Genomic DNA, 12,794 nt, shown 5'->3' on the forward strand with positions numbered 1-12,794 from the left:
AAAACTCAATTGAGACTCGCACATGTCTGAGGTACTTGCCGCACCGATGAACAGAGACAGCAGCAAACTGCATGCACACTCACACCGTATATGAACCCAAACATTTCACAGGTAGAATATGAACACTCAATAACAAAAGCGATGCATCAAAAAAATGTAATCAAAGCTCAAATACTGGGGACTGGAAGCTCATGACAACAAGGACAACTGTGACAGTTACATCCAGTATGGGACTCTAGTATGTGGAGTGATTCCATGTGTGCAGTGTTTCTGCAGCCTACAATGTGGGAAACATAAGAGATAACTGAGAAATCAAATGAACTCTGGCTGAAATGACCTTCAGAGAATTCTCTTTTCATTGCTTCTTCATTTGTTTGCTCTACTTCAGATGCATGCCCTGCAGTCTGCAGGCTGTGCACTGACAGACTGTGGTATATTTGGGAATGAAACAAGGCTATTCCCAGTCCTCCTTGAGCTGTTTCATGTAATACTCTGGGAGCTATTGTGCTATACACTCCTGGCTAGCTGACTTCAAAAGCCTGCAGTGGGGTGATTTGCTTTGGACTATGAAACAACACTTCAGCTCACAAGGGAGCTTTGGCAGTTCATGTTATAGATGTTACATACTGTATACAGGGATTTACCCAAGATGTACTGTAGACTCCCAGATGCAATTGAAACTTGCCAGTACATTTCAGAGGAGTTAAATCAATATAATGATCATGAAAAGGTTACGGTGTAACATTGGAACCTTTATCTAAACAAATGTTTCAATGAGTTCTGTGGTTGCAGGGCTGAACCTCAGCTCATGGCTTTTCTGAATGGGTTTTCAGTTCAATGCCTGAAATACAGTCTGTGGTTACACGAGCATGAGCATAAAATCTGTCAGTAAATAACACACTTGCAAGTTCAGAAGCTTTAGTGTGCCTTAAAAATGATGCTTGCTAACAAGTGGCTAAATCAGTCTATAAGGGTTGTCAAGGACATTAAATGTCATCACACTGAAGAGAGCGGCTCAGCTCTATTTTTTTTAAGCCGTCTCCTGTAAAAACATCTTTTTCTTCAATTGACTGTGAGCTGCTGTGCTTACATTATGCTCCTTGGCTGTGTAATTATACCAAATACAGGCTGGCAGGGGTGTTTTAGAGAAGGGATTTCATAACATTATTCAAAACAAAAATTAATACTAATGCGTCTTACAAAAAAGCAAATGAGAAACAAATACTTTGTCCAAAAAAAAATCCAGAAATCAGGCAGAACAATGCAGTAGAATTTTTGAAAGAGTTTAATTGGATGTGTTGAGCCTGTCTTGCTTGATCACTGCATCGCACTGATGGTAGAACAGCGAGCGCTGTTAATATTCAGACATGCAAATGTTCCACAATACAGTGTGTGTGTGCTCTCTTTGAGTGTCTGTTTCTCTCTGTCTCTCTCTCTAATAGAGAGATACACACCATCATGTAGCACATTTGTAGCTGTCCATGGTGCTGAAGAGCCTAATACAGATGAACCAGATGATTTAAGGCAGGGAAGCAAATAAAAGTAAGCAGTAAAAGTATATATAGATGATTTATCAGCTTGAAAGATCTTTCCTATTCTCAATTGCTGATGTTTTAGTTTGATGCATGTTGTTGGTTTACATGCCGTCAGCAGGTTATCTTACCATGTATGCAAATATTTTCTTGTAAAAATGCTATAAATCAGCACAGATGCAGAATAGAAACTTCAGAACCTAAGGGATTTACAGGCTCTATTTAAGTAGTTTTTTGTTTGTTTTTTTTGATAATTTTATTGCAATATGATTCTTGTTAAATATGTCATTAATAGTTATTCAATTTTGGTTTGAATTCAATATTCTATTCTAAATTTACTGGTATTTCATATGAATTTTTGAAACAAAATATTTAATGTGGTAATTCTATTTATATTTCTGAAAAAGCATGTGAGACACAAATTACTCTACTTATTTTGTGAGGATATTTTTGTGAAAAATCATTCGTGTGCAATGTTTTCTTATTATCATTATTACTGTTGTTATCCATAACTTGACACATCTCTTGATCCGATTACATCCTTGACGCATGTCTTTGTGTCTGTCTCCTTACCCGTGTTCCCTCACTAACATACAAATATCCACTTGATGTTTTCCTTGACAGTGATTTTTGAAGTACACACTGATATCTTTCACTGTGAGTCAACCCCATGATGTATCTTAAGATGGATCCTTTGTATTTTTATTTGGGCTTTTCAATGCAGAAGGCACGCAAGGAAAAGCACTGCTCTTAATTGACGATCAAAATTAATCATGACTAATAATTAACTACATCAGCCATTGGCTGGCTAATACATCTTTTATGTAATCACCCATTCTCTTTTCATCTTAACCGACCAACTCGAAAATGTAAATGATTTGATTAACTGCAAGCCAGATAGTGGGTAGTATTTCTTCTTCCTCTGGTCTTTTTACCTTCATAAGAGTTTCTAAAGTCCTTAAAATGATGACTAGTCCCTTTAGCGGGGGAACTGAATTCCATTACTCTGATAATGCAGTGAGCAATGACTGATGTCGCTGACTCAGCACGTCGTTATGTTCCTGTCTTCATTTCCTGTTTCACGGCTCACGGGGCTGATGTATGGACCCTGGGAGCTCAAGGTTATTTCTCTGCTCAACACTTCATTAACCTCCCAGTAGCTCTCATCCACACATTTGATACATTTGTGTTGTACGTACAAATAAACTCATGCTCAGTGTGTCCCCTGACCTCTCAAGACAGGTCATACCAAGAGTGACCTGGCAAACCAATTAAAGAATGTGTGTGCATTTATCTAAGTGTAACTGTGTAGTGTGGTTTGCCAGTGATGTCAACAGGAAGTTGGTCAATGCAATTATAAATATTTTAAGCCCTCTGCAATAGTAGAGATAGACAAGCGTTGAATTGTCTGTTTTCAGAGTTGTGCATCTGTTGCAGCATGTCACTCACACTCTCCAGTGCTCTCTCCAGGAGGGTGGTAGAAGGAGAGGCCCAAGGAGATCAAGGCAGCCACCTCCAGGATGATGAGGGTGACGTCCTGAAGGGCCTCCCATACCAGTTGCAGGAAGGTTTTTGGCTTCTTTGGAGGTATCAGGTTTTTCCCATATAATTCTTTTCTCTTGTCCAGGTCACCTTGGACACCTGCAAGTCCTGAGAGAGCAAGACAGCCAGGGGGAGGGAGAAAAGGGAAGAAGAGATGAGTTGATAGTAAGGTTCAATATTCAGATAAGGACTGACTGTATGACATAATTAACCACCTCCATCCACCCATCCATTTTCTTCCGCTTGTTGTGGGGGTGTGGTGGGGGCTGGAGCCTATCCCAGCCGCTTTCGGGCAAGAAGCAGGGTTGGACAGGTTGCCAGTCCATCACAGGGCCAACACATATTGACAGACAACCATTCACACTCACAGTCACACCTACTGTTAATTTAGAGTATCAATCAGCCTCGTCCCCTCTTGATGTCTTTGGACTGTGGGAGGAAGCTGGAGTACCAGAGAGAACCCATGCAGGAAATGGGAGAACATGGAGACTCACACAGAAAGACCCCGTGCTGGAGCTCACAGTCACACCTACTGTTAATTTAGAGTATCAATCAGCCTCGTCCCCTCTTGATGTCTTTGGACTGTGGGAGGAAGCTGGAGTACCAGAGAGAACCCATGCAGGAAATGGGAGAACATGGAGACTCACACAGACCGTGCTGGAGCCGGGACTCGATCCTGCAACCTTGTTGCTGTGAGGCAACAGCGCTAACCACTGCACCACCGTGCCGCCCAATTATCTACCTAAGTAGGATATTCTTGTTGTCTTTTAATCTGAATCAAGTGCGACAGTAGAAGAAAATCTTCATTTTATTTGTAGAAAGCGGTATTAAAATTCTCACCAGCGTTGTAATCGATCTCTTAGTCTTGTATCCTTTCACAAACCATCTCTAATTACCAATTGGAGTCATGGTGCTTCTTTTCCTTATATAATCATGCTGGAGGAGAGATGCAGGCCTTGGGTTTTGACCTCATCCACCTCCTCAGACACTGTGAGCAACTCAACATAAATATCTTCTGCTCTTTCATCTGGAGAACTTGGCTTGAGGCTGTTCAAGAAATTATTCTCATGTAGTGTCAAATAACATAACCACACTAAAAAATACTAGTTAATACACATGCTTGGTACTTGCTCTTTCCATCAAATTATGTAATATTTTAATTCTGTACTCTTAACTGTGGATTTGGTGCATTACACCCGACCTAATGTTGCCATTGGATTGGTAATGAATGGCACTACAACATTTATGCCCATTCAAATACTGAACCTTTGAATTTATTTCCTCTTCTAAATGCCCATTCCTTGTGCTATGGTATTTGAAATTCTTTTCACATTGATATCATTGAGTATGACATCAGCCTAATCAACCTGATTTCCTTTTCAGTTAAAATGCTGATTCCAATGTTTGTCTGATGTGAAATTGTTGTCAGGTGCCATCTGGGACCGGGACATTGTCCAGGTTCACATAATGAAGTGGACAGTGACATTAAATCCTCCTTCGTTAGAGCTACAAAATGAAACTGTATCCCAGGTATGTTGGAAACCAGTCAGGATCCAACAAGCAAAAAGCTACATTCCGTATGAGGCAGTGAGTGGTCTCTAATGAAAGCATATCCTCTTTATTCTCAGCTCAAGTTATTCCTTAACATAAACCCTTTCAGCCACATGATTGTTTTCTATCATTTCATTGTAGTTCCATTATCTGGTTGCACACAAGCCTAGTCTGTATTAACTCTCTTTTTCTCTCTCTCTCTCTCTTCCCCTCCCTCCCTCTCTCCTTGTGTCTCCCAACCACAGACATTACCACAGCATTAAGTCATGCATGGTGCGTCACTGGGTCTCCCAGGAGTGGCCCTGGATTGCACCTGATAACACTGCTGCTGCTGCTGCTGCATAACACAGTTTCGCATATGACAGTGAGATAACTTATTAACATCAGCAGAAGAAAAGACTGATGATCCACTTATGATGCATATGCATTTGAGTGTGGAGAGAAGGGGAACAAAGTGCCACTGCGTGAAAAAGAAAAAGCAAGTGTTGAGATACTGCCAAAAAAGAGAGAGAGGAAAAGAGATCTGTTACTTGAGAAGGAGTGAGGCAGTGACAGAGACGAAGAGGACAGAAGGAGGGCAGGCAGTAAAGAGAACAATTCCCAGCTCCTACATAGGAGAATGCCCTGGTTACAAATAGATCCATCTATAAATAGCCTCATTATCCATTCTCTTTTAATTGTCTCTGTGAGAGAACCTAGCATGCTCTCCCATTGATCTCTGCGGCACCCTGCCTCACATCACACAGAAACATGTCTGTGTGTCGGCACATGTGTGTGTTTGTTTGTTTGTGTGTTTGTCCCAGTGAGTCGTGACCGTCAGCACGTGCGTGGTGTATGTGTAATAAAGCTGGTAAAGCATGCCTGCAGTTGCTTGCATGATCACTTGGAAAAAGTAGAGCTCATATAATCAGGCTTTAGCCAGTTCCAGTTGGTTACATATGAAAAAAAAAAATCCTATATACCACACACACACACACGGACACACACACACACACGGACACACACACAGATGCACGTATCTACATTAAATTTATGTAGAGCCCTACTATGTACTGCATCCACAGGGTGGTGATAATAAAAATAAATACATATGCTAATCCTTCAACTCCAAATTCCTTGCAGGCAGGGGAGCTAGTTATAGCATCTGCACCATACTGCGTAAGGTCAGCAATCATTTCTCATTAGAATAAAAAACACTGCATACCTTTAGCTGTTTCTGCTACATATTATGGTGTGCTACCTGACATGCATGCACTCAGATTGACATTTAACCTCATTTATTGTTTGCTCTCCTAAAACGTCCTTGAGATATGCTGCAATCAATCTCTGCTGATCATTAAATAGTTACGGCTTCCTGGAAAATCCTCTGCTACCTTATAATTCCCTCCTGTATTGCTGCTTGCTAAATAGCAAAAGATTCATTTTGCAGATTATGAAAGATTGTAGGCTAAATACTCTCAGCCCACCTGGTTGCTCTGGTAGTGTGTTTTGAGGAGGCAGAGAGAGGGCAGAGAATTGGGGCGATACATAGATGAGTCACAACAATCTCAGAAAGGATTAAGGACGAGGAGTGTTTGTGCTGGACTTCCAGAATTTAAGCTCAGGCAGCTACAAACACACATCGAAGATACACCAACAACCCGCAGGAACAAATAAGGAAATCCAGTTGAAATCATTGTTGAGGTCCAGGAAATGTGAGTCCACTGATGGAAATGAGAAACTCTAAGATGATGCACATCTTAGCTCAGGTCTAAAGTTCTACTCTAGAGCTCTAGCTGATGGATTTAAAAACAGCAGGCATCTTGGTGACTCAGCAGATTGCGGCAAAAGCCATTCACTGTACGAGGCGATGCATCCTGTGTTTCAGATCATTTATGAATTTGGCTGCAAGCCATCAAATCACTTTTCAATATTTTCAGTTCCTTTCCATTGCATGGCAAGGTAATAAGATGAGCATTCTTAATAATAAACTCTATTTGGCAATAGTAGATTATGTGCATTAGAGGGCTATGGTTCGAATTTTTAATGCCCCTAAGAAACTTATGATTACATTATTACAATTGCAGCAGAATTGATAGGTATGGGCTTCCTTGGCCATCCACCGAGCAAAAGCTACCCCAGTGTCTGTAATTGCGGAAATGAGTGTCTGTACTCTCATTCAAAACAACAGATGTGATGTGACGATTTATCAAACGCCCCGATCAATTTGTAGGCTGATGATAGTTATCTTCTGGACATTCTCAGTCGTAACCTTGAACTCCTGTCTGCCTCTGTTGTTGTTCAATCCCTCTTAATAAACTTGGTTTGAAATGCAGGTGAATCCCAATGTTTTTGTAAAATAAAAAGAAAGAACGAAAGAAAGAAAGAAATGAAAGCAGAGTAACCCTAAACCAACCATTTAATGCTTCTATTTTTTTCTTCAAAAACCGAAAATTTTTCTTCAAAAAACGAAAATAAAAAAAAATAAAAAAAATCACCAGGTTACAGAGTAAAAAACAGCATCACTTTATTTTCTGATCAGCAGCAGATTTTGTTCTGCTCTCTAGCTAGCTTTGGTTTTAGCCACGTCTTTTTCCAGTTCTTCCTCAGCATTTTTTTTCTAGTTTCTTCGCTCATGCTGGAGAACTTCCATATTGTAGACCTAATAACATAAGCATGCTGCTGTGCTGTGGCCGTCTACATCACTGCATGCATGACGTGAACCACCACTGAGACTGATCGACTGGTCTCTGTCTTAGCTGATAAGCAAGAAACCGGACGACTCTGGTCACCAGCCGATTGATCAATGCATCAGTGGTGACTAAAGGTTAGAGAATCATCATTATTCATGTCCAAAACATTAAGATTTCTTCAATAAACATAGAAACATGTCCATGTGAAATGAAACTCTAATTGACTAGAAGAATTATAATTTAAGACCAAATATTCTTTTTTTTTTTTAAACTTGAAGATGATAAGAATTGCATGTCTCTCCCCTTCTCTTACTCTGTAATTTACAGCTTGTAATTCACTGAGCTGTTAAATGTAGCAGGATCTGTGTAATTTAAATCTGCATTGACAAATGGCGCCGACCTAACATCCTGTTTCCAAACAAACCAGACAAGGACATCAAAAAAGAAAAAAAGTTTGCGTTTTCCTTCCGCATGAGAGGAAATTGATTTTTTTGTTTTTTTAGTCAGAGAGAACATGGTGGCATATTTTAACAGTTGGCCCTTTTTTGTCTGTGGCTAAAAATAGATCTCCATGGAAACACTATGCATCCCACTCCTTGTGTTGAAATACCCACGACTCTGAACCTTGGAGTGGAATGTGCGAATTAGGTGGCTCTGTGTTTTTAAGTGTGTTTATTTGTGTTCAAGAGAATGCATGCAAGTATGTTCCAAAAGAAAAATAATACAAGATGTAAATATGGAATGACCTCCAAATGTCCTTGTAAAATGACACGTCATAGTCATTACTTTAAAAAATTTGCATGAAATGAGTCCATACATTCCCCCTGTACGTAACATTTTCCTTCCCGTCTGAACTCCCCCTTCATAATAAGCATTTGCTGTAGTGTTAAACTAAGTTGCCATGGCAGCACGGTTCTCTGGTAATCATGAACATACTAAGCATGCTAGATACTGCTGATTTTTTTTCCAGGAACAAATCAATAGCTTCAATGTGTATTCTCATGTTTCACAATTTGAAAAGAGGGATGGGAATAAAGAGGGAAGACAGAGTGTTCAAGTGTGACTCAGAGAGCACAAGAGGGAAAGAAAAAGAGCGAGACAGGGACCAAAACGGAGAATGAGAGTAGGCTGGATGTGGAGTAACTCTATGAATAATAACCCATCAGTGACTAAAAGGTGGATAATTATCATGCTCTTATTAGAAGATGGAGTGATGGAGAAATGTGTCACAGTGCCTTTGAGAATGACCTCCATAACAATGACACCATTTCATGCCATGAAAGATGGGAGGTTTGTTACTGTATGTACAAAGCTAGAAAATAGCAGTGATAGAACAAAAGGGCAGATGTTACCAAATGCTAGAACACAAATAAATGCATTATGTTATGTACAAGTAAAAGGTATAAATAAAAGGAAGAAGTCAGACGGAAAAGTGTGGGAAAACTTCAGAAAATAAAATGACAATGTACTTAAAGACAACAAAACCTGGATCAATAAAAGAGTGCCATGTTTGTAAGTGAAAGGAGAACCTCATGTAATAAAGCTATTTTTCATTATGGTGGTAGTATAGTGGAGTTGTACTGCATGTTTTTTACAGTCAGGTCTTTACATTTCTGCTGGTCCATTTAGCAGTTGTTCTACAGTTGTGTATTTGTGTCTTCTTATTTCTGTTCTTGGCACTGTACTTTACTTCACATGGGAAGCAAAAATCTGACCACTGACCTGAATCTGAAATAAGACAGTATTTCATTTAAAGGTGTATACATGAGTTACTTATAGAATGTCCATTAATATTCCTTTTTATTTCAGAAACAAGGAGGCATGGTGGTGCAGTGGTCAGCACTGTTGCCTCACAGCAAGAAGGTTCTGGGTTCGAGCCCTGGCTCGGGCAAGGGATCTTTCTGTGTGGAGTCTGCATGTTCTCCCTGTTCCTGTGTGGGTTCTCTCTGGGTACTCCAGCTTCCTCCCACAGTCCAAGGACATGCAAATGGGGACTAGGCTGATTGATAGGGGTGTAACGAAATTTTGCGAAATAAAAAATGATGAAATAAAATTCAAAGATGCACAAAATAGGCTCCACCCCTGAAATAATAAGCAGTGTAGGGAATGGATCGATAGAGTTAGGGTATATAGATGGCAATAAGGCACTTCAATATGCTATTACAATTGTTGCTTATTGTGAAATTGATCTTATTTTAAGGTTAAGACCATTGGAAAACACTGTTTAGATTGCAGTGTCTTATTAAGAGTATTGTCTTTAATCAATATCAAAAGTGTCAATGTAATTGTGATCACTGAGACATTACGGAACCTACTTTACTATACAGAGTGTTTAGTGAAACATTTGGCATTTATATGCTTTCAAAACACTGTAGTAGGCTTATGAAGCTTAAATAAACTATTAAAACAAAAACAAAAAACAACCCTGTTGATTAGAGGTCTGAGGTGATATTGAGGCATTCCATAGGAACTCAACTGGATTAGCTGGAAATAACCACAAAGATGTCAGTTTGACAGCTGGAAAAAGCATCCAAACTGGTAAAACTCTCGTGGCATAGCATCAAGTTTCCAGAACTACTTCAAGCCAGGAAATGTTCACACCGTTATAGTCAAATCTACCGCACTTGAAATCTGGAACAGACCCCAGCTCTGATCAAAAGGATAAACTGGATAGTTGAAGTCAAAACAGAAAGAAAAAATTATGTGAAGACTTTGACAAATTTGAGAAAAATGACAGACACGTACACGCACACACACGTACGCGCACACACACGCGCGCGTGCGCACACACACATTCCTTTATCCGCAGCAATCAATCACAGTGACTAATAATGCCGAATTAACGCAGAACTAATCAATATTTTAATTATAACTGGTATTAAATTGGACTATTTAATTTGAAAGGCCCTGCTTGCAGTGACAAAACTAACTTCAGATGGTCGTCCTTAAACTACTGAAGTCCCTCAGCTCTACTGATTGTTCACCATGATTCAACATTTTCTCTGGGTTGTTCTGTCTGCAGCTCCTTTGGTTCACCCTCATTGTTTCTAGGAACCATGTTTCCAGCAGGAGAGCAGCTGTTTCGATCATGAAAGCTCTGTCTGTTACCTGCCAAGCACCAAACTGTAGCCAGACAGAGTTAGCCACTAATTGGTGGACATTGGTGGAGGATTTAACAGCTGAAAAGCTCAACATTTCCCTCTGCAGTTTGCAAGGAAACGCTGTTTTATGTGCTACAGCCAAGCAGTTAATTAGCTACTAAGATGTGTGTTCATGTTTGTAAGATTAATATGAAAAGTTGAGTGGGAAAATGTAATGTGTGTTGCCGTTCAGAGTCTGCGGTTCTTGTGTTCAGCCCCACTCCATTATTGTTGTATGCAAGATTTGATTTGTTGTATCTAAATAGGGTCTCCAGCTGAGTATGCAGATAAGGGAATGCTATTCTACTGAATTATTGCCACATTGAAGGGTACCATTACGAAAACAAAGAATTTGAATCATAAATTTGTCCCTTTGGTTTCCTTTTTTTCTTCTCAAAGTGACTGATCAAAATGCCACAATATAAACCAAGACATGCAAAGAACATAGAGAAAAAATAAAACAATCAAAATAGATAGGGGCATGTCGTGGCTAGAACGCAAAAACCCCAAAACAGATAAACTGGACCAAGCTAAAGGAATAAATAATTAGGTTAGTTCAGCTGATTAACACACAACATTGTAAACTGCTGAAGTGAAGACCTGCTTCACGCCATAATGACACTTCTTCCCCATTCCTTATTTACTCCGAAAACACATACGAATGCTCTTTTTAGTTGACAGGATCAGGAGAAAATATGATCCAAAACACTGTACTGGGAACTATAAATAAATTAAACTACTTATAGCTGGGAGGTTACCACACCCAGCAACACAGCAGGTCCACCCCACTGTTGGAAAGGAAGGAAGGAAGCTTCTCGGTGTTGGATTCACTGTTTGGCTGGATGTTGCAGGGGTAACCTCGGGTGACACCAAGTGAAGTATTTAAAACAAAGGGAGAGTTTTAAGAGTCAAAGCCCATTTTCTGGCAGGAGAAGGGTTCAAATGTTTTCACTTTACAGTCTGGCATCTTTGCTTAACTCGCAATGCAGTTTAGCGTGACTGTTTTTATATTTGACTCCTTTCAGGATTGAAAAGAAACGGGGGTGAGACATGAGCCAAGCTGTGAAGACAAGATGATATGACATTGTTGAACTACACATGCAGTCTTATACATTAATGCACAGACCATTGAATCATCACATTCTCCCATAGGCCAAACATGAAAAGAGACATGCTCTTCTGTGTGTAAACAAACAAGCGAGTCACAGGGTCACACGAATACATGCTCACACGCATGCATCTGCCATTGGTTCCCTTATAAACATCCCCATCTGAAAGGTAATGGAGCAGAAAGTGACACTGAGCAATTCTTTCATATAATGGGTGTGCTGTATGTGTGCATGTGTACGTTCATATGTTCGTGAGTGTTACGACACCACTTTACAACCTCTTCTACACCATTCCTGGCGTGTTTCTGCTTCTGCAGATGAAGTGACATGTGTAAGTCAGAACTCTAGTCATGGATGGCGAAAGAAAATTTTCAAAAATGCAGCTCGGATCTACTAAAGCTGAATTGTTTGAGCACATTTCATTCTTTATTTGAACTTTTGATCTATGTTTTCCTGTTTATGGCTTCTGTAAAAAAGATGTGCAGTTTTTAACTGCTTAATAACAACCCAAATTAAATGCTTGTTGCAATAATGAAAATAAAATTTGTGATGAGCGTGTGTGTGTGTGTGTGTGTGTGTGTGTGCGTACGTCTGTGGGGGCAGCTGTACAAGTGGGTGAGTATAGCTGTCAGGTACTGTGCTCTATGAGTCTGACTCATGCAAGAGATGGCAAAGTGAGAGAACACAGCTCGCTCTCACACACAAACTCACAATCATGTCTCTCCGTAGAGATAATCAGTTAGTAATATCACTCTATGATATATATATATATATATATATATATATATATATATATATATATATATATATATATATATACACACACACACATATATATTTACATATACACACACACACATATATATATTTATATATACATATCCATATACACACACACACTCACATATATATGTATATATATACATATATATACATATATATATGTATATATCAAAATAATATGAGGAGAAAATTTATACAGACACAACTGTATGGGAATGGTTGTATAAACACAATCTTGTCATAAAGAATGAATAATACATCCCACATTCATTTTATAAGCTGTTATTCTCTGGCCCGTTATTCTCTTTTGTTTCCATGACAATACTTCTTGAAGTTTTTTTTTATTTAAAATAGAAAAACCTGATTATGTAAGATTATGCAAAAAAAAAAAAAGGTCTACTATTTCAAGACAACAAACAGCTATAGATGGCATGAGCTGGTTATATCCAACATTTTCATTTAAAC

The 12,794-nt window shown here is 39.3% G+C and overlaps 1 protein-coding gene across 15 annotated transcripts in view; it reads right to left on the reverse strand.

Moving 5' to 3' along the window:
- Positions 1 to 12,794, reverse strand: part of atp2b2 (ATPase plasma membrane Ca2+ transporting 2) — a 115,901-nt gene that overhangs the window by 39,295 nt on the left and 63,812 nt on the right. For all 15 annotated transcript variants that reach the window (XM_086199752.1, XM_086199748.1, XM_086199747.1 and 12 more), the window contains one exon: positions 2,982 to 3,182. In XM_086199752.1, the coding sequence (XP_086055878.1) occupies positions 2,982 to 3,182 (201 nt within the window). The remainder of the gene's footprint in view (positions 1 to 2,981; positions 3,183 to 12,794) is intronic.

This window comes from Aulostomus chinensis, chromosome 3 (assembly GCF_037954235.1).
Source record: "Aulostomus chinensis isolate RoL2024-O1b breed Wild chromosome 3, RoL_Achi_v1.0, whole genome shotgun sequence".
NCBI lineage: Eukaryota > Metazoa > Chordata > Actinopteri > Syngnathiformes > Aulostomidae > Aulostomus > Aulostomus chinensis.